The 21513-nt window shown below is 41.5% G+C and overlaps 1 protein-coding gene across 1 annotated transcript; it reads right to left on the minus strand.

The window, feature by feature from the left end:
* Positions 1-356: 356 nt before the first annotated feature.
* RAD52 (RAD52 homolog, DNA repair protein) lies at positions 357-18050 on the minus strand. The gene is made up of 12 exons (XM_082486034.1): positions 18005-18050; positions 10965-11053; positions 9417-9518; positions 8747-8840; positions 6977-7044; positions 6597-6715; positions 6432-6507; positions 3246-3442; positions 2900-3036; positions 2205-2285; positions 1423-1665; positions 357-1144 (listed from the first exon to the last, which is right to left on the minus strand). The coding sequence occupies exons 2-12, from the start codon at positions 11049-11051 to the stop codon at positions 1086-1088; spliced, it is 1263 nt and encodes a 420-aa protein (XP_082342160.1). The 5' UTR covers positions 11052-11053; positions 18005-18050; the 3' UTR covers positions 357-1085.
* Between the last annotated feature and the right edge of the window lie 3463 nt (positions 18051-21513).

Below are 21513 nucleotides of genomic sequence, written 5' to 3' on the forward strand. Positions count from 1 at the left end.
AACTCTCAGTCATATGGTATCATCTTCCTCATCTCCAGCACTGCACTTCTGAAAAACAGTACTCTCTCCAGTTTGAAACACTGCTTAAAAAGTCTTCCTTTGACATTCTTACTTAGAAGGAACAGCTATTGCTTTTTCTGCCCTTTAAAACCCACTTGAAGTTTTCTGTTGCCCATCTAAAACAAATGTGAGGCTGCGCAGAATTGGTGGTGGGCTCTTCAGCTTCCTACTTGTAACCAGTCAGAATGCGTTCACTTCTTTGAGCTCGTTAAACAGGAATTGAGTTGTAATGGTTGAAGGGTATAGAGGCATGAACGGCCACAAGCATGGTTTCTTTTCTCAAATTTTATGTTTATTTTTATATTGGAAAGGGTTGAAAGCTTATTTAAAAACAAAAGTGCAGCTCCTGATCATTTTACAAAGGCTCCAAGCAAACACTGTCAGAGGTGCTACGTGTGACTCCACTCCCCTGGCAGCAGTCCCAGCCTGTCCCTGCGCTGCCCTGTTGTGCGAGCACAGCTGGACCTGCTGCTGCTGCACGGGAATCCCTTATGGCTGAGGAAGACACAGAGGAGGAGCGATGGGCTCTTACCCTGTTTGTGCAGCTGCAGGGCAAACGGCTGCACTGCACATCAGAGGCAGGTGCTGCCACAGCTTCACACCCTCAGCCTCACCGAACCGCCTGTAAGCTTTGTCATCTGACCAGAACCCACCCGCTCCCTGTTTTACTGAAACTCTCTTTTCTCTGTGCTGAAATGCAACATTGAAGGAGAAAGAAGCTATGGATTGCATCTCATTTTAAAGATTAATTCTGTTACCATTTCAGGCAAATTATGTGTAAGGTTAGCTTGTAAGTCTAGTGCTGTAGAAGCACAAATGATTGCTTGTTTATAGAAAAAGGCATCTGAAACATGTGATAACTTAAACGTACATTAAGTTCTTGCTGGCTGTATTAAACTCTTCTGTGTTGCTTCACCATAATATACAGGAAAATCCATTAATGCATTAGACTTCCTTACATAATCTGAACAGGCAACTGCAGTCTTCTGATGTAATGCAGCATGGAGGTAATACCACCAGGTATCTTACGTAGGTTCTAGCCTCCGTTTCTTCAAGCTTTGACTTCTCCCGTAGGGGCTGCGCTCTGCCAAACAGGGAGATAGTGAGAGATGGAAGATTCTTAAAGCTTTTTTCTGCTTCTAAAAGTGCTCTTCAATTCTTTTTCTAGCTCTTCCTTGATAGGACAGTTGGATCAAAAAAACAGATAGTTCTCTTAGCCCACTATCACAGCATCTGCAGTCAGGTCCAAGAAAGAAGGATGTTTCTCCCACTCCAGTTTACTAATTTACCAATTTATAATTTACTTTCAAAGCCAAGAGCTGTTGTTAAGACAGAACTCAGTTATTTTTTGGTAGCACGTACCTGGGGTATGCTGGTTGCCACAGCTGCTGAGGCCCATAATTGCAGCAGATGGCTGCAATTGTGCAAGTCTAGCAGAAGCTTTGTGGCAATTCATTCTGTGAGGTGTCCTGTTACGAGTAGTCATTCGATGATGTCCATGGGGTATTTCAGGTGTCTGGTGTCCAGCTGGTGGGTCTGCCATTTTGTGGCCCATTATCTTAAGATCAATGGTCTCCAAGGAAATGTCCCAAAGTTCAGGATCATCTGGAATGAATGAAAAGGTGATCCAACCAAAAAGACAATCGTATTGTACTACAGGAATGACAGTAAATTCAGGACCAGCCCACTCTTTTCCTACAAGTGGTGGCCACTATAAAAGTTGAACTGCAAAGCGTATCTTATGTCAGTGCACAGCATGGAAATGGTACTACCACGTGTGCTCTAGACTGAAGCAATGTCCAGGCACCGGGGTGTAAGTGTGACCCAAATAGCTGTGGTTATGTTGAGACAATCCCTCACCCCCACAAAGGTTTTGGTTTTATGCAATATCGCTTGAGGAAAAGGGTTTACCGAATGTGTATAACAACTCTCTACTGAAAAGCATGGTGTGAAACCCCCTCATAACGATGGACATAATTTCCCGGCCACTCAAGCAAAGTTTGTATTGTCAAGATCAGACTCATACTTACTCACACTTCTATTATTTACCAACCTCTTCAGAACTATTACCTTTACACTGTACTCTGAAGAGCTGATTTAAATGCTAATGATTTAACACTCTTACTCATCACTTATTGGCTGACCTGCGAAGAACTCCTCTTCTATTGCTAGTTCCTGTTGTACCGTGGCTGGAGTGCTGTGCTTTACAGGAGGATCGGATGTTGCTGGTCAGAGGTAACACAAGAAGAGATTAATATTGGAAATACAGAAGAACTCTTTTGCTCCTTCTTAACAGAGCATGAGTCTGAAACAACAAGCAGCAGCTGTCCCCAGGTACCCTCTTTTTTCCTACAGGTGGTTATGTTTTGGTAGCAGTATGTGGAATGGTAAGATTCTGTACCTGATGATGGCTGGTAAGAGCAACTGCACTACTTTAACCTGTTTTTTAGCCTGTTTATCCCATCCCCAAGTTCCTGCTAACCACACAGCTGTCTAGACTTCCCCGTGAATAAAGAGCAAGGTGTTGGTAGCTAACGCAATGCCTATTTGCCAGCAACCACCTCTGAAGCGCTGCAGTCTCAGCTTGGGTGCAGCATGTTTATGGTGCATGAAGCTTTTAGGGTGGTTGGAAAGTTGTAGTTTTAGAGCTGACATTCCTGCCGCTTTAAGAACATGGTGGGGGGGAAAGTATAATAATCCTCACCCTCCTTTGGTCTCAAAAGTGTGTCGATAGCAGACTACAAAAGCAAATGAAACTGGTTGGGCTCCTGTATTGAGAGTAACCCATGCCTGCCAGTAGCTATCGTTAGAACTGTCAATTTTTGATGTCCTGACTTACCCTGTTTGCTGCTTGGAGTAACTACTGGAATCTGATGCTTTTTCTCCATCTGTTCCCGGAACTGTTGCTGTAGCTGCTTCTGTCGCAGTTTCCGCTGGTAAGTGGCATCGCACTCAATAGCTAAGGAGTCTGTATTTCTGCCCCTCTCCCAGGTAAGCACAAAGTTAAACAGGATTTCAACAATTACATTTTATGAAGGGAAAAAAAAAATGCATAAAGAAATAACAGCAAGGAAAATGCACTAAACTAGCATTTTATGCATCTTCCAAATTGGGCTGTCCATGTGTTTTAAAAGGTACAGTAACTTCTAATATAGCTTATAAAATAAATTTATAATATCACTCACCTGGAACTATTTGGCTGTTTCTGATCTACTGTCACTACAGCAGCTTCTGTCTGACCAGGGTTACAATTAGACACCATCTCACAATGTTGTCTCCCTCCTGCGTTCTGCCTTTCCAAACAGCTATTGTATCTTGCTTTCTCTATTTCAGGCTCATAGTCCTCTCTTTTAGCTTTGACCAAATCTAACTCAGGGGGTATCTAGTAAAAGGCAAAAAAGAAAACAAAATCAGAATTTCCTTCATCAAATTAATGAAATATGCACAGGCTTTTTTTATACAGTATTGCTGAAAAATCTAGTTTGTTTGCTCTAGGTGGAATAGTAAGTTAGAAGACTGAAATGTATTTTCAGTACAAAGTCATTCAGTTAGTTAATCATCGAATTCATGCGACTTTGTGTTAGTTTACAGGTTCAGTGCTTCATGGCAGATAGTCCATGTCTCCCCATATTGTGCTCTCTGCAAAATGAGAACAGATGCAGGTGATCAATGCAGAATTCTACAGTCTCGCAAGTCATTGCTGAGCCTCTTAATATTGCCAGTTCCATTTTCACACTTGTATTAAAGGGAATGGGAAAGCTTTACTCAGTTCTCCAATCATGAGGTCACTGAGAAAGTTACACCATTCTCTTTTTATTAAAGACAGGATGGTTTGGCTCTGTGATTTTACAAATTTGTGGCAAAGCAGAGATTTGCACCATCTTTAGTCAGCGAGGAGTCCCTTTGGATCTGCTCCTACAGTCTAAGTTAGCTAAACAGAACTGCCTTACAGCTCCAGGCTGGCTAGTAGAGTTTGGTAAACCCCAGTACAATGAAGGCGACTTTACTATGAAACTCCATAGATCGGCAATTGTAAAAGGCTTTTTCCTCAATCAGCAAGGTAGGTTAGTGCCTAGAAGAGTACTGCCCCCAGCTGGTACATATCAGGAGCTGACAAGATTAATGTTGTTACTGAGGTACTACCTCAGTAACAGCCAGGACAACTTTAATACCATGAAGACTGCTGTGTTACATCACAGCATACTTATAAATTGTGATAGCTCTGAAAGAACGAGGTTAAAGTATGGTTGTAACTGATGAAGATGTACATTGCAATTTCTTGTCTCTGAACCGAAGACCTCCACAGGAGGCATTTCTCCATGGTGTTGGTTACCTCAGAACGTTCACTGTTTGACCTAGTCCTTCACAGAGTAAAAGTAACTGCAGCTCTTCCCTTTCAAACTGAAAGCTAAGGAGGCAAGGAGTCTGAAAAGCAAAGCAAGATTGAACGTGGCTTCTTACTGTTCAGCAAGGATAAGAACCATAATATGGGAAGGAAAGTGAGTGCTCAAGTACACATCAGTTGTACATGCTAATTCTTCATACATTCAAGAGCCACAGTTTGCTTGTAGCATTGTACCAGGCATTTAAATAAATTGGAGTGTAGTTCTTCCTAATGTTATTCCTCATCCTCCAGCAGCCAAGTCTAGTCCATCCTGCTCTCATAATTCAGTTGCAAAATTTAGGTACCAACAGATTTTTGAAGTCAAGCAGAGGACATTTGCAGGGCCATCTGTACATTCCTCATGTAGCAAAACAAAACAGTGTTACCTGTTTTGCTGTTCTGTGGTAAAACTTTGAAGTGACTGGCAACAGCTAAAAATTGTTGTGGGTCTAGTCTAAACAGTTTGGTTCACCCTTTCTATGATAGATGGATCTAGTATTTTGCAGTGTTGTTTTGGGAAGGATCCAATTTGGTTAACTGAAAGTTGAAACCACCTTTAGAAACTACCTTTGCTTGAGACCTCAGTAAAAAAACACTGCTACAGAATAACTACTTGTTAACTATTCTAACAAGAACAATGAGGGGTGAAATACAGGCACACCATAAATTTTGTTACAAGGACCGTGCTGAGTGTGTCTTCTGTCTAGCTGTGATGTGCATTAGGGTCGGGCAGAGTTTGAATACCAGTTAGTAAAAGGACAAAGCAACTATCAATGCATGTATATTGGCATTGCTACCGTATGCATTTTGCTTAAAATTAAGTGAAAGTTCCAACTACAGCAAGTGACTTTGGTATGTAACCCATCTGGTATTTTTTTCTCAGATATCCTGGGCTATGCATATTAAAAACTTTATTTGAAGGAAGAAGTCTTTCTCACGGAAAAACTTCCTATTTTCTTCCAGAGCTCCCTAAAGTCTAAAGAAAGCTCCTTTTTCCTGCTGCTCACTGGGTGACACATAGATAGGCTTTCAGCTTGAGAGACTTCGAGACTAAATGAAATAGTCCTGATTTTACAGAAATGCAGAGGAGCTGTACCTGCTTTAGATAGGTTACACAGATAATAGATATACTGTCTGCCTACTCTTCTGCCCTGCCTGCAGCCTCTGGTTTTATGACCTATTTCAGCAATTTAAAATTGTGTCACTGTATGCAGTTATTTCCCATCCTTTTATTTTTATTCCTGAAAAAGTCCAGTAATAAGAGGAATATGACAAGTAAGTTTGATTTTTAAAATTCATAATAGTAAACTGGATTGTTATCTCTGACAATGAGAACAAACCAAGTCATGTGTTCTGGTTTTTGCCTTATACAGGGAAAAAGCATACAGTAAAGAAACATGCACACAGCCTTGACAGACTCTATTCTCCCAAGGACTTCCATTTCACCCCTGTGATGAATATGTAACTTGACACTGGTATCATTGCTGATATACATTTAAAGCAGAAGTAGCTAGGTGAGAGCCAATGAACTGAGTTGCTACAACTGACAAAGCTTAAACAGTCTTAAGAACTACAGCAAATGGAGAAAACCACACCTGAAACAAGATGGTTTAAACAGTTTAGTGTTTCCTGTGGTAACGTTTAACCTGCTATGGACAGAGATGTATGCATGACTGCCATTGAACAGAGAGACTCGGACAACACGGCCATAAATGTCACATGAGATATTCAGTAGGATACTGTTTCTTCACCACAGTAATCTTGCCTACTGCAAATTGTCAAAACTTAAGAGTAGTTGTGGCAAAATGTTGGGGAAGAACTCTGGAACAAACAGTTCACACAAACTAGCAGGCAAAGGCTATTGATCTCATAGCTGGAAACATTCAGGGATGAAATGCATTGATCATTATGTATAATTTTTTTAATATGAAGGACCAGGAGCGGAGGACATCTTGCAGTCCCTGCTCTAACAGCCCATGTACCGCACCTGACGTGGAAGCTTATTCACAGCTCGTAGGTAGTCTTTGTCTAGGATGCAGTTCCCAAGAGCATTCCCAAAGCACCTGAGAAACAAGAGAGCTCACTGTGACTGAAAATAACACTTAATTCTCACTTAACTTCTGAAAATGTACAAGTATTGATCTTTACTTACTTGAGTGCCCTCTTCAGTCCATCTGTTACTGCCTCCTTTCTTGCCTTTTCTAGGGACAAGGCCTTAGACTTTAGGCCTTCACTGACTCCATACCCCACATCTTCATGGTATGACCCATCCTGCAGTAAAATTTTAAAAATACTAAGTATAAGGCACTTTCTGCACATACAGCACTTCTTGTTAGATGCTGTGCTTTCCTAAGCCTAATTACTCGCTCTTAGCTGATTGTTCTACAGCAAGGTCAGTGTTTTGGACACCACTAGGTTCTCTGGTGTAGTACAGTACTAAAGAACCACAGTCTGACCTATGCATGAATTTTCATTCACAGCTTTACACAACTCTTCAACTATACACACCACAAACAAAAAAAATCCACTTACCTTAAGCTGAACTTTTACAAACGCACAGACCCCCACATAGAACCTGCCGTTGTTGAGGTCAACAAAGTCTGGGAGAGGGAAAAGTAACATCCTAAATAATACAAAAGACTCCTGATCCACATTTAGATCCTATTTTGTCCTTTGAGGACACTCATAAATCTGTACCGTACCTGCTGAATGAGCCCGAGATACCATATCACCTTCTATAAAATGGAGCATGACTTACAAAATATTAACTGTAGTTTGAGAATGCTGACTTGCATACATGCCCTGGGCATGTTACATGATGCCTTCTGGCTTTTAGTGGCCAGACCTGCCAAACACTCACACCCTGTTACTACATGTATAAACTTAAAACATATGAAAGAAGGAAGAGTTGTAAATGTTACTTCTCATTCAGCTACGTATCCTAAATGTTCAAAGCATAACCATTTTTGCAGCTGGAAGGAAAGATTTAAAATATCAATTTATAAAAACAGCAATGGAAAGAAACTGTTGTCTATAAAAGTAATGTCTTTCCTGTTATATACTAGAAGTCTCTAGTTTGTGAAATTTTGCACAAGGTTTTATCCAGGACAGAATGCTTGCAGAGCTTAACAGGCTGCAATACAACTCTCAGTCCAGAATCTCTAATTTTTTTATTTTACACCAGAAGCAATGCTATATAATATAAATAGGGCACTCTAGTTAGCAGTCTTGCAAGTCTGATAGAAACATGACACGTGTCTGAAATTAAATGCTTTGAAGTTCAAGTAACTGTACTCTGGGCTCCAAAAGTCCTTCTGTACTCATCTGGTCTATCTGTTTAATTGTTTTGTAAACTGGATGGAGGTACAAGCCCTTTTTCTACCCAAGAATTTAAAAACAAACATAACAATCCTCTGTCTCTGAATTTCTAAGGCATGACTTGTTATGGCATTATATGAAAAAGACAGAAGTTTCAAAGACGTCAGTCCTTTCTTGACTGAAAAGGGAAAAAAAAAAAAGGAGTACAGAATAGATGGAAAGCAATAAAGTAACTTGCTTTATGTCTAGAATCTACCAACATGAGGTAAGAAAAGATTTCTGAAGGTGGGTGGGGAAGGAAGGACATACATTTAAGCAGCTTTGTTGAGCTACTTCAACAACCAGTCTTCAGTCTAAGCATAGCAGTCTGCAAACAAGGACAATACTCCTCTGGTAGGAACTACTTCGGTTATCGAGACAGAAAAACCTTAAGCTTTAGGATCACCCAAATACCATTTTCTAAAAGAATTTTTCCAAAGCTTTGTAGTGTAAAAAAATCTCAGAACCAGCTATTGGCTAGAAGAAGAATCTGCAGAAAAAGACAGGTCCCTAAAGATTAGAGGAATATTAACTGAGAACATTAACTTGTTAGAATATAAAAATTACAGGTGAGTATGAAAGTTGGCTCAGGGCTGCTGGGTGTTAAATAGTTTAATTGTAATTACTCTTGACTGTAGTCACTGAGTGTTCCCATAGAGATCAGAAAACTTGATTAGAATAGCTCGAGAATAATCATAAACACACTTAGAATAATGACTATGACATGTTCCAGTGCAAGACCTAAAAAGAAAACAGAAGGTCTATTCTTATTCAATTTCTCTCATTCTTTCCAGACACCTGGAAATTCCGCATGCCTCCCCTCAGGTTCTTTGATGTGATCACGTTCTAGGATAGATATCCCAGTCCTTATCTGAGAGACTTTTCCTTCAGGGCCTCACTGTGAAACAACAGGAAAAGACTTCTTTATCCTCAAGACATACTTACCAACATTCTGCTGAGTGACTGAATGAGCCCAGCCATTGAAGCCAAACATCTCATTGGCCAGACTGATTACCTTGTGACCTTCAATGTAACAGACCTGAAGAGAAAAGGATATATACATAAATATATATATATACACATACACATGTGCACACGTATATACATGCTTTATTTTAAAGAGGGATTACACACATCATCTTACACTGAGGAAACCCAGCTAAGTTCAAGGTTCAGGTAATGTGAATAAAAGGATGATGGCGTAGCTTTAGGTTTACCCTCTTCCAGCAACTGTGATAGCGGATTAATATGACAACAAATATGACTTAATCAAGGGAAGGCAGAGCTAGCAGGCCCTAAAGAGGGTAAAATGCAGCCATATATTCCAGTTCTGGGAAAAAATAAGAAAAAACATCTCAATTTTCAACAAGCAGATAAATATGCCCTCGTCAGGGATGAAGCACTGAAAAGTTAAGTCTTTCTTTAAAGCGTAAAAGGAACCTGTGGCTCAGTACAAGCCAGAATTTATGCTATGCTGACTTTGCTTTCATAGCTGCACATTAAACTGCTAGTGGGAAATTAACGTCAAAAAAATAAGGATTACTGTAACTTTTTTTTACCCTAGTTTTCCTGGTAAAAACCAGGAGTTGAAACACCTGTGCATGTTTGTTCATACCTTTTGTCCTCCTCCAGCTTGCCGACTGCTGATATATTCTGGACCCAGTCTCTGACGAAGAGCATGCTGGATAGCTTGATATTCACTCGCTGTGTATTGGTACTTGACAAAAACAAGGTTAAGACAAATCTTCTCACTCTCCCTGTTTTAGCTCCCCCTCTTCCCCTAATATCACTTCTTTATCTCATTTTTCCATGTACAGTCATTCCAAGAGGTGTACAGTCCATTTTTAGAATCAGGATGTAACAAACAAGAAAAGACCTCAGGGCGTGTGTGTGTGTATTACATTTGTGCATTTTATTGTTTGTTTTTTTTTTTTTCTCTTACTCTTGAAGTGTATGTATACAAGCATTAACTGTTGAGCTGTAGCAACTCTTTTTCCTTTCTCATAACCATCACTTACATTAGAAGAACTGAGATGAGCCAGGCCTATTAGTATCCTAGGGAAATCTTAATGCAGTCACAATCCTAGTCAGGGTTGCCAGGAACACACATAGAAGCCTACATTTTACCTCTCATATCTCTGTGACCAATAAGAAAAGTGTATTTAAAAACTCCGTCAAAACCAAAGTTTAAACTTATTCTACCACCACATGCCATCAGGGCAGGGAGGATAGCGGCTCAGGCAAGCAATCAAAATGGGAGTTTTCTGAGGAGTGTTCAGCAAATTCCCCTCACGCAGGGAGGGTCCTCTGGATAACTCCAGTATCACTGGAAGCCTGAAGTGGTGTAACTTTTGCTCCTTGTCTTAGTAGAAATACAGTTTATAATCTGTAAAGGTTAGAGGAGCCTAAATGCATATTTAAGGATTCAAGCACTAAAATGCTTGTGTTGCTATGCTCTGATGTGGGACAGGACAGAGATTTTACCACCTAAATCATGTGTTGTGTATGCATGTATTGACTGGCCTATTGTTCAGCAGAACACAAAATATGATACAGTGTGTGCCCTGTAAGTTCCGATGCCTGCAAAACCTCTCTAATTTGTTTTTGGTTCTATTTAAACTTAAAGGAGTAACTTTGTCTTTTTCTGACACTAAAATGCAAGCCTGTGACCAAAAGGGATAAGCAAAAAGGGAGAGTGCATGTGCCTACGCCGTATTCAGGAGCTATGCCTATCAAGGAGAAGAAAATTTGACACCAAAAGGTCTGTTCAGTCCAGATACGGTTTTCTTTTTCCCAAATTATTTTAAACATTTTTTTTAAATTATTTTTAAATAGCTGAAAATAGTTGACTTTTATGAACCAGTACTGAGAATGCATGTAAGCATGATCCAGGACATCTGGGAATAAGAGAGAATAAAGCAATCCTGATTTTTAAGGAACAAAATTAAAAACCTTTTGTGAAGAATCTAGAGCACTTTATTATAATTTGAAACATGCCAAGACCATCATGGAGGAATGTACAATTAGGTATAGCATAACTATAGTAATAGATATGACTCCAGCCTTACTGTATCCAACTTTAAAATAAATAAATACATATAGCAGATTTCCAGAAAGCACAAGCATAAAACTTCTGTTTCCTTCTCAGGCAAAAGGAACTGACCTGTCCGAAGCAAGCAACCGAATTGCTAGTGCTGGAACTATTGCTGCTGATGTGGCTTTCACTGTCTTTCCCTTGACTTTCAGGCATCCCTAAAGACAAAATGCAAATGCTGAAGATAACAGAACTAACAGTCTGTATGAAGACAAGCCAAAAAACTGAAGTCCACTGCCCAGTGAGTATAATGATATTCTGTAATAGATGTTTTGGACATTACAGTAATATTATACTTCTTACTCCATGGAACTGTTGCAGCCCCAACTGGAAATTTGTTTTCTGATGCTTTTTCAGAACCATCAAAACTTTTCTTCTTAAATACATTATACTATGTAGTTTCATCCCAGAAGCAGAGACACTGTTCTAGTCTTCCATCCATAAAACCAACAAGGGTGAGCCTAAATTAAATTAAATCAGTGAAACAATTATTTTAATAATAAATAAATTATCCTTGCTAGTAAAAAGAAATAATAATTCAATGGCATCTGGATCCTGCATAATATCAGAGACTAGAACAAAAAATTAACATCTTGAGTCCTTATATTAAATTGGTAACAAATGATCTCTATTCCTCCTCCTCTCCCCCCCCCTTTAGATAAATATGAATGCATTGTACCATTCTAGGTAAGGAAAAACAAAATAATTCCCCCTTCCAGATTCTTCAGCACTGCCTTCCTAGATCACTTTCAATATCCATTAATGCTTTGACTCTGATAAAAAGCAGAGTCAACTTTCTAAAATTTTACTTGTCTATACCCTGACTTGTCGGTCTTTATTTTAGATTATTGTTTTGACTATAATCTTACTGTCTTGTGTTATGATGGTATCATATAAACTATGCAGAGTTGAAAACCACACAGAACCTGTAAGAATTTTAAGAAGTTGTACTGATAATTCAGTAGATGGCACCCTTTTCCAAGCCAGTATCCAACAACCACCCAGTATTGCATTACCACCCCACCCTGCTGCTGGAGAACTAGTCTTGCCGACAGCTTATACAACAGGCATGCAAAGGAGCTGAGCAGCACTTCTATATAAGCCCAGAGAGGCAATCTTTTATTGTATTTGCATAAATGCTGAGTACAACTGGTAGTCTATCACAGTTTGAGAAAGTCTAAAATCCTCAGTAGACAGTGTTATTTGACAGTTAGTCAGAACCTGACTAGTATTGTTTTTCTATTGTACTCCAGGTTCAGCGCTTGTTTTAAAACAAGGTGTTTTTCTAGCCTCTAAACAAGGAAGCCAAAGTTTACTGAGAACTTGGCAAACAATTTTCAGAAAAAGGACACTTGTTGTTTTGTTGGCAAGTATGAGCACTGGTAATTATGCTAGGTGTAGCTAAAATTCTCCTTAATTTTGGTTGGCAATAATTATTAATTTCTGGTCCAAAAGTTGTATAGTTATACAGTGTTAATACATTTGAATGTGTTTCAATCAAAAGTTTGCTGCAATTTGTGGTAAATATGTTTGGTTTTGGAAGAGAACATATAGAAATTAATATTACCGGGAGATAAACTTGTGATTTAAGCAGGCTATTGCCCGTGTTAAGCAAAGAGTCCTTTGCACACTGAGGGAGACAAATAAGAGAGAAAAAATAGTATCTGTGGTAAGCGACAGAGAAAATCAAAGTTCGAACTTCCCCCCACCCCCACTCCAAGCAGCCTAAATCAGATCTTAATTATTATAAAGCCCCTGGGAAAAAACAATGCACGAATTTGCCTACAGAGCCCTATTACCAGTTTGCCACAAATCTGTATGCACAATAGGTGGGTGGCATTTTGAAGCAAAATTGCTTTAACTGAAATCAGTATTAAGCCCTTCAAGTTTTTATATGGGGTGCACCATTTTCAGTCTAAATTCTCCAAAGAGATACACTTTTAATGAAGCTCTGAGTAAGATGTGGGAACTGATTCTGAATGAGAACAAGGAAGTACAGAATTCTGTTGAAAACAGCTTCACAACATATGGTTTTAATCCAACAGATCAGCTGCTGCTAGAGAATACTAGCAATATACTTCTTTGCAATAAAGAGTTTAAAAACATGCCAGTGGTTTGTATTCAAATTATGTATTACTCTACAGCTTGTGTGAGGGAGACAGATGATGCCAGTTTAGTTTCAGGCTTTGCCTGTAGGGACGGTTTGCTTCAGCTGTGAGCCTTGTTTAAATCAAACATTCTACTAAAGCAAATGTGGTGGGGTTTGTTTTTTTTCCAGTCAGTGAAGTGCAGCACAGCAAAGCCCTATGTCTCAAAGCAATTGTCAGAGCATTTCAACGTGACAGAACTTCAATTTCAAAATTATTAGTCAGAGTTTGGAGGAGAGAAAAGTTAATTCTGCAAATGGAGTTATAAATCTACCTCAATACCAGAGTCAGGAGCTAGGGAAGGCAAGGAGCTTCCAGTCCTCAGTAGAATATTGTTTCCTCATCCCCCTCTCCCTGCAACATTATAACTCACATGAAACATTAATACATTAATACTGAGGTAGATAATAAGCTATTGACTAGAGTAGAAAAGAGCCTCAAACACCCTCCAGGGCCAGGACAGTGCTAGGAGACTGCCTGACTCATAAACCCGTGATAAAAAGGCTGTATTTTCAAACCATCTTGAAATACAAAAAATTGAAGTTAAAATATACTTGCTCTGTATGCAGGATGATAAATGCAGTTTGTCATCAGTTTAGAGACATCTAGGAATTATAATTTATTACCTCTGTGATTGTGACTGTTATTTATTATTTACAGGGAATTATTTTCAGTTTATCTGCTAATATTCTCAGAAAGCTTTCTTATCACTGAGAACACACACGCAAGACTACAGGTGTTGCACTGTGCTCCAAAACAGGCAAAGAATTTTAACAGCTTTTACTACTACCATATTTTGATCTTGGTTTTTTTTTTTTTTTTTAAAAGTCAATAACACAAAAGCTTAAAATTTGAACACATTAGGCACACAATTAGAAAAATGGCCGTTGTGGGAAACTGGATATGAAAAACTAATTTTCAGCAGCACTCTAGAAGTAGGTATTTATTTGTACGGTGGTAGCAAACTGAGCAGCTGCTGCGAAAAATTTGGGTGTGTACACAAATTCCCATGTAGGAAATAAACCAATCTTCTGAAACAGATAATCCTGCATTTAATCTGTTCAAGTACAACTACTGTAGGTTATGGCAGCAACGCCTTCACCTTCTGTGACAGTATGCAGATAACTTCTAATTTTCTAAACTAACACACCCTCACACAGCTTCCTACCCTACTGTCCATTACCCCCGAAAGAGATTTTGGTCCCAAATCACCTCTTTTCCTATCAGTTCTTCTCTGTCTTGATAAACTAGGTTTTTGAACCATGTACTATGCCTTAATCCTGTGCTAGGAGTGTCAGTTCCCAGTTCTCTTCACGTGTAAGGTAGAAGCAGGCAGTTTTGCATTGCTTCAAAATACTTTGCATACCAGGAATTGTATAAGTACCACCACTTGGGAAATGCTCAGCTAGAACACGGCTGTCTCATGAAATTAATTGTAGCATCACACACAATCTAAGATATGAGTTTAACACAGACTGTGAACTTTTAGAGGGCTTTTTCCTTCAACCTCATGCTTCTCTACATGGTAAGTTTCCTTCACAGTGAAGCTTTGGTTTGCTGAGTAAAAATCTTTAACATTCTTTCAATAAATGCAATTCCACTGAGCCCACCAAGAGCAAACAGCTATGCAAGTAACAACGAGCGATTTAGCAAGCACTAAAGATAATACCACATATTTAACCTACAGTTCACATTGCTCTAACAAAAGATATGAAAAACTTCAAAAGTTTCATATTTCTGAGGAGTATTCTTTCCTCTGGGAACTCCAAACTATTTTATAAGTTGATTAACCTGTTATGCAAAGGCTGCTTTACCTAACACTGAGCTGAGGTGTACATCTTTTAAGTATAATGGGGCAGATGTTTCTAATCAAGACAGGCCTGTGCTATACCACTGTTTAAAAAGAGTGGAAAATAGATTACAAAATTGCTGTGGAAAAACTGTATACAATATAACTCTTCAGTTTTGAGTTCTGATAATATCTCTAGGCAAGCAACCCTGATGACGTGCAAAAAGTGAGGTAATGTTCTGTTAACTTCAACAGAAGAAAAAGATACTCAGTGTTTTATAGGTTAATCAACAAAATGCATGGGGAGATCATGATACTGGATGTCTATCGTAGACTAAAAGTGGCCTCTGATGCCTGCCAATACCATATCGATGCATCTTACTGGTATTGATTCAGGCCACATTCCTGTAGCAAGAGATTAAAAAGGTATACTATAGAAAGTTTGAGCTATCTGCAGTAGTTTAAATATATTTGCTTTCATGGCATACGAACACTACTATACCACTTATTTCAGTGGAATCTATTTATGTGGCTCCAAAAGCATAATTTAACCCTTAGATTTGTGAGGCATACTTTTGGTATGTCTAGGATGATGATACCCTCCCTGCACTAAACAGAAAACGCTAATTCTGGTTATACTTGTTATTAATTAACATTTTAATGAACACAGTGTAAAGCTCTTTCTTCCTTGTCTTTATAGAAGCTTAGCAGAATAACAGTGCATTTGTGGGGGAGTATTTCTATTTAAGAATGTTTGAATACATCCAACATCTGAAATGAAGCCTATCTGGTCAATTCCTGCATTTTCGGAACACATGATGAGAAACTCATCTCCTTATTCATTATGCTGAGGTTTCTGTCATAACAGCCTTTATACAGCTGTCATGAATTAATCAAACATCAATATATCTATTGAAAGACATTTTAGGACCCTGCTTCCCCAGCAATTACAAATCTAATTCCAGTCCAAATTGGTTAGTTTAACACGTGTTGCTGTGTTTTAGACTACAAATTTTTCAAATTTTGCTGGTTACTCCTCCAAACATGCTCCTTAATAGCAATGTTATGTGTAAATTACTTCTCTCCTACACAATTCTGTTCACTGTTTTAAAATTCAGCACCCATTTTCACTTTTGCCTTACAAAGGGTCCACAAAGTTTCATGAGTTAAAAATGCATCAATAGCACCTTATGAAGTGGATCAGTCCAAACAATTCTAAATTTGAAATACACTTGCTTTCTAAGAATATAAATCCTCCTTAATTTCTTGCATTACTTAATTTCTTTGCATTAATCCACAATTCTGTATAGAAAATGCTTCATTAAAGGGATTAACCAGTACTCCTTCCCAAATATTTCAATGACGTTATAAAAAAAAAAAATTCCCTATAACAACAAACAATGATTTAGGTTTCTAGGAAGAGGTGCTCTGTTTTATTGTTAATTGGTAGAACTGAAGGAAAAGAGAAACAACTTGTCTGGCATACAAGGTGTGAAACCTCACAGTTACAAAACCAAAAAAGTGAACAATCCACTCCTGAAGAACTAGTTTCATGTTTATAAAGACAGGGTAAAATAATAGAGCTTGTTCTGGAGGCCAGACCTGGCAGAAATATTACTCAAATATTGTAAATTATTTATGTGGGTACTTCTTTCTAAAAGCCTGTCAGATTGATTTATAACCACATCATTTATTTATAAGCCACTTTAGTCACTGCAAGGAAAAGAGAGCAGGCTTTTTAACTCAAGAGTAATGGTTTGGGACTTAAAGGGAAAAAGCAGCCTGTCCAATTGTAATTGTAGAAAGCTTGTAGTTTTGCGAAATGCAATTACTACACAAGAAATTAAACTAGGCCGGAATTTAAAACATCTGAATTCTGTAAGACCTATGGGAGATCTGTCAAACTGCAGATCATAAAACAATATTGTGATTACAGGCACAGATGACAATTCTGGCAGCAAGACCATATTAAGATGACACGCTAATTAAGCTACCGTGAAAAACCTAAGGCTCTCAAGCTCTAGGTTTTTCTGTTTTTCTCCAGGTTGACACTATTTGTTTTTAAATGGAAAATCATTCATATTTGAAATTGACAGAATACTTCAGGCATGGGCAAACCTGTATCTATTTTCATCCTTCTGCTTTCTTAGACAGCAATGTAAAGTATTCTTTTTTGGGGATGCTGCAGGCTTGACAAAAGGGCTTGTATATTACAGCATCCACTTACCTGCACTATATTATTCTTCAGGAATTAATTTAAAATGGATTATGTGCTTGTACATTTGAAAAGGAAGTTCAGCTTATTGGGACCTCTATATCAGCTATTATAACTATGAGAGATACTTATTGCAAAAAGATACGAATTTAAATAGTGATAATTTATATATCAATAACTAACCGTGTCATTCCTTGCATAGTTTTACAGATCTATCTAGTTTACTCTAATCTCTCACTTTAGTGTCCCCCGGGAATAACGGCTAAGGCACTCAATGTTAGTTTTGGCTATTTAGACGAAAAAAAAAAAAAAAATCGAACTAGGAAGATTCCCGAGCAGGCCATTTGCTCGTCTTCTAAGAGGCAGCATTCATCTCCTAAGGACGACGCATTTGCCAAGGAAATCGGCCGCTTGCCCCAGGTCAGCCTGGTTAGGCCGCGGCGGGGCTGGCTGTGGCAGCTTTCCCAGTGCCTGGGCGGGAATCCCACAGGTTACACAGAGGTTTTGGGGTTGGTTGTTTCGGGTTTGGGGTTTTTGTTTTGTTTGTTTTTTTTTTTTCTTTTAACCCACGGAGAATGGCGCTGCCTCCCGTCGCCCCAACCTCTCCGCGCTCATTCGGGCGGGGCTCCGAGCGGCCCCGGGTGGCCCTGGAGCCTCGCTGGGGGCCGGCACGGCCGGAGACCACCCCCCCCACCCCCGCCGCCGCCTTACCGCCGCGGAGGAGGAGGCGGGCAGGGCCTGGGGCTGGGGCGACGAGCCCCACCTCTGGAGGCGCTGCCCCCCCCCCAACCCCCTCGCCAACGGTTTCCCCCGGCGCGTGGGCCCCCGCGGAAGCGCGCGCCCTTCGCCCACCGGGAGGGAGGGGCCGGCTCGGCTCCCGGCTGCGGCCCTGCCGCCACCGGGGGAGGGGAGAGGAGAGGAGCGGTTCCCGCCCAGCCGGTGGGGTACCCCGCAGTACCTGGGCCGAGGGGGCCGCCTCCGTCTTCTAGCGGCACTTCGCAGTTCCCGCCCCGGGGAAGAGGAGGAAAACGGGAGGGGCGCGTGGAGCGGCCGCTACGGCAAGTAAGAGGAGTCAAACCTCGTCAAACCGCGATAGGCGGTGACGCATCGCCGGGGCTGCCTAAGGCCACGCCCACGCCCGGGGAGGGAGAGGGAAACCCGGCTCGCGAGCGCGCGCCGTGGGCGGGGCGCCGCGCGGCCGTAAGAGGGCGGGGCCGCGGGGCGGTCGCGCTCCGGCGGCGGCGGTAGGGGCGGGGCGTATGTATGTGTGTGTGTGTGTCTCGCGCCGGGGGCGCGGGAGGGAGCGGCGGAGCTCGCGCGCGAGAGGCGGCGGAGGGGAGGGAGCGCGAGCCAGAGATCGAGTGCGCGGCGGGCGCGGAGCTGAGCTGACCGCTCCCGCCGTCGCGCAGTCCCCCCTCGCCGCGGGCTGACAGGCAGGTGAGGGGCCTCGCTCGGTGCGGGGGGTCGTGAGGGGGTTGAGGCTGGGGGGGTGGGGGGGGGTTAACGCTTCTTACCGGCCGCTGGGGGGAGCCCGGGGCGGGGCGGGGCCTGCGGGAGCCGGTAGCTGGGGGCAGTCGCCGGGCTGGGCAGGGGCTGCGGCGGCGGGGCCTGTCGCCGGGAAGCTGCCTCTCAGGTGGGTGCGGGTCCGCCGGCGGCTCCCCCCGAGGGCTGCGTGACCCGCCGGCTGGGCCGAAAGGGGGGCGCCCGGGCGGGGCCGGGGGAGGCGGCCAGTGGGGGGGTGCGGGGCCTCGCCCCTGCCGGGGCCCGCGCACGCTGTCACCGCTCGGGGAATGGGCGATGGCAGCAGCAGCCCTCTCCCCGGCCCCGGCCGACCCCGGCCGGCGGCGGGGACGGCCACATCAGCGTGGCCGCCGCCTCGCCGGCGGCGGGCGAGCGGGCCCCGCCGTTCTGCCGGGCATTGGTGATGGTGGCGGTGCGCCGGGTGGGGTCTGGTTCTGCCTCGTACTGTGAGTAGGTCCTTCGTGCTCTTCCCGTTCGCGTTCCCCGCGCTGTGTGTTTTTGGTTTTTTTTTGGTTTTTTTTTTGTTTTTTTTTTTCCGCCCCTACTTATTTAGTCTGTCCTTGGGAAGCGCACGCTTTTGTTGTCTTAGCCACATCATCTGAGGTAATGGTGACCTGTGTGTTCCTACCTAGACCTTGCAGCGTGGTTGGTTTTTCTTATCCCCCCCGCCGCGAACGCTGAACGGTCACACCTCACTTATTTTATTACATCTACTACAAAGTAAGCATCGGCTGACACCATGCTTTGTTTCTGAGGCTGCTGCCACCCTGAAGCGTGTGTCAGGGATTGCTGTCTTTCCACATCTGTCTTGTTTGTAACGTGAACTCTAAGTCTTAATTATGAAGTGTACGATTTAGTTTACATGGAATGTTGGGTGCACGCTGGAAGTGCATGTTATGGTTCGTGCTGACATGATGCGAAATGGTTTAAAGTTAAACCCCAATGGAAGTGGGAGAAATTGGGAGATAGAAAGAAAAGATATAAAGAAACACCTATGGAGGTGGTGGGTGGGGTAAAGAAGTACAGAAGGCAAGAGAATTAAAGTAAATGGATAGAAATAGAATTAGTCTGAAGAACAATGTGTGTTTAGCACTTTATCCAAGCTCGTTTTGGGGGATGGTTGTAGCTGGATAATAAGCTACCTCAAATCCAACAGGTTGTAACCAAAAAAAAGTTGTCTAGTTTGACTGCAGGTTTGTGATTCTTAAACAATGGCTAATTCGGCTAGGATGTCTACAGCAGTAACCTCCACCAGCTGCCTGCCCTCTTTTTCTCTCGGAGGTTACTGCATCTATAGCTGTAGGTGGCTGAACATACGTCTCCTCCTGAGGTACTGCAGTCTGCAGCCTGACATATTACTGTAAAGTGTATTTTGGTATTTTGTGTTGAAAACTGCAGCAGCTCAGATGTATGCCCGAATTCAGGGTCACTTATGAGTCAGCACCCTTACAGCAATATCAAGTAAGATTAAATGAGAAAAATCACTACCTTGCTTATGCTAGTGTGAGCAGAGTTGGTAGTACAAAAATTTATTTTTTCCAGTAATGAAGCATTTGGACTAAGCCACTAGTTATTTAATAACTGAGGCAGCTGTACCAGATGTAGTTCAGTTCTGGAAGCATAGTTCAGAACTTTTATCACAGAACAGCAGTTCCCTGAATAGTCAAGTATGTGACTTTACTGTGTCATCCAGACATTTTGGATTATCTGAATCTACCAAGCTGCAAAAGGGGCTGCAGCTAGAAAACGTTTGGGAACTGCTGGGTAAAACATGAGTTTACTGTAGTATTTGATATAACTTGAACTTTTCCCACGTTTCTGGGAAACCAATTTAGCTACAATCAAATCGCTGTAAAGTTGTCTTTGGTTTGGGGTTTTGTTATCTGGGTTGTATTGAAGCATTGTGTTTTTCGTAAGTCTTAGTATTGTTTCTTTGATACTGTCACAAGCTTTTATGAGATTCTGTTGGCATAACTTTTCATCTCTAACACCTGGCTAATGGCCTGACTGGCAAAAAAGCAGGTTTGATATTTACATGGCCTGTACCTTTTTATTGAATTGCAAATCTTGGTCATGAAAGAAACCTAGTTTGTTTTTGCTGAATCTGCCACTCTTTCAGTTCCTGGTAGGAGTTATCTGTGTTGCTGTATGAATGGAAATGTTTCACCATGCTATTGTAAGCAGCATGTGAGTTCCTTGCTATTATTCCTTAATTTGTGAAGCAGGATGCTCTCCCATTGTTATCCCTCCTCCTCTCACCCCTCCCTACTTTCAAGCCTATTCCCCCAAAAGCCTCTCTTGTGTGAGAGGTTTGTTACAACACTTAAGCCACTTGAAAATTGTAGTAAGTTTAGAAGGTCTGGCTTGTTTTATCTCGTTATGGTAAGCTCAGAAATGGATGGATGGATGCATGCAGCTTTTTAAATAATCAGACTGATTGCTAGAATTAAGAAACAATAATGCATTCTTGAACCTTGCTGACTACCCTGCCATAAGAGCACTCTGGGTGATGATGTTTCTGTCAATTACTGCCTGTTTAAGCCAAGGGTTTAACTGTGGCATGCAGTGGGCTGCCGTATGGCAGTGGTAGAGTGTGAGATCCTAGAAAATCCAGTGCTGATTTAGGAAAAGTGATGTTTTCTAGTACGTGGGTTGTTTCAACATTGTTAACACAACTTTGTTGTCAGGGTGAAATTATGATGGAAATTCTGTAGCTAGAGCATGCTTTGCTTTGCACAGTGATGTTACCCATGGTGATTTTAGGTTGGGTGTCTACATGGATTCACTAGTGCTTTTAGGTACTTCTGGGCTTTTGAAACATCTTTATCACTTTTAGCATTGTGTTTCCACTGTTGGGAAGTTGGTTGTTGGTTGCATGCCACCTGGGGGGAAGAGAGAAACAACCATATATACAAACGCATAATATTTACTGACTGTATACTATAA

This window comes from Vanellus vanellus, assembly GCF_965231255.1.
Source record: "Vanellus vanellus genome assembly, chromosome: 1".
In the NCBI taxonomy this organism is placed as follows: domain Eukaryota; kingdom Metazoa; phylum Chordata; class Aves; order Charadriiformes; family Charadriidae; genus Vanellus; species Vanellus vanellus.

Bases quoted from the DNA above. Each gene is read 5' to 3' on its own strand.
- RAD52 (XM_082486034.1), bottom strand. From the start codon at position 11,051: ATGCCTGAAAGTCAAGGGAAAGACAGTGAAAGCCACATCAGCAGCAAT. The intron at 6,716-6,976 runs GTAAGTGGATTT...ATTTTACTGCAG, and splicing joins TTGTAAAAGTTCAGCTTAAG to GATGGGTCATACCATGAAGA. The intron at 6,508-6,596 runs GTAAGTAAAGAT...CTTGTTTCTCAG, and splicing joins GGACTGAAGAGGGCACTCAA to GTGCTTTGGGAATGCTCTTG.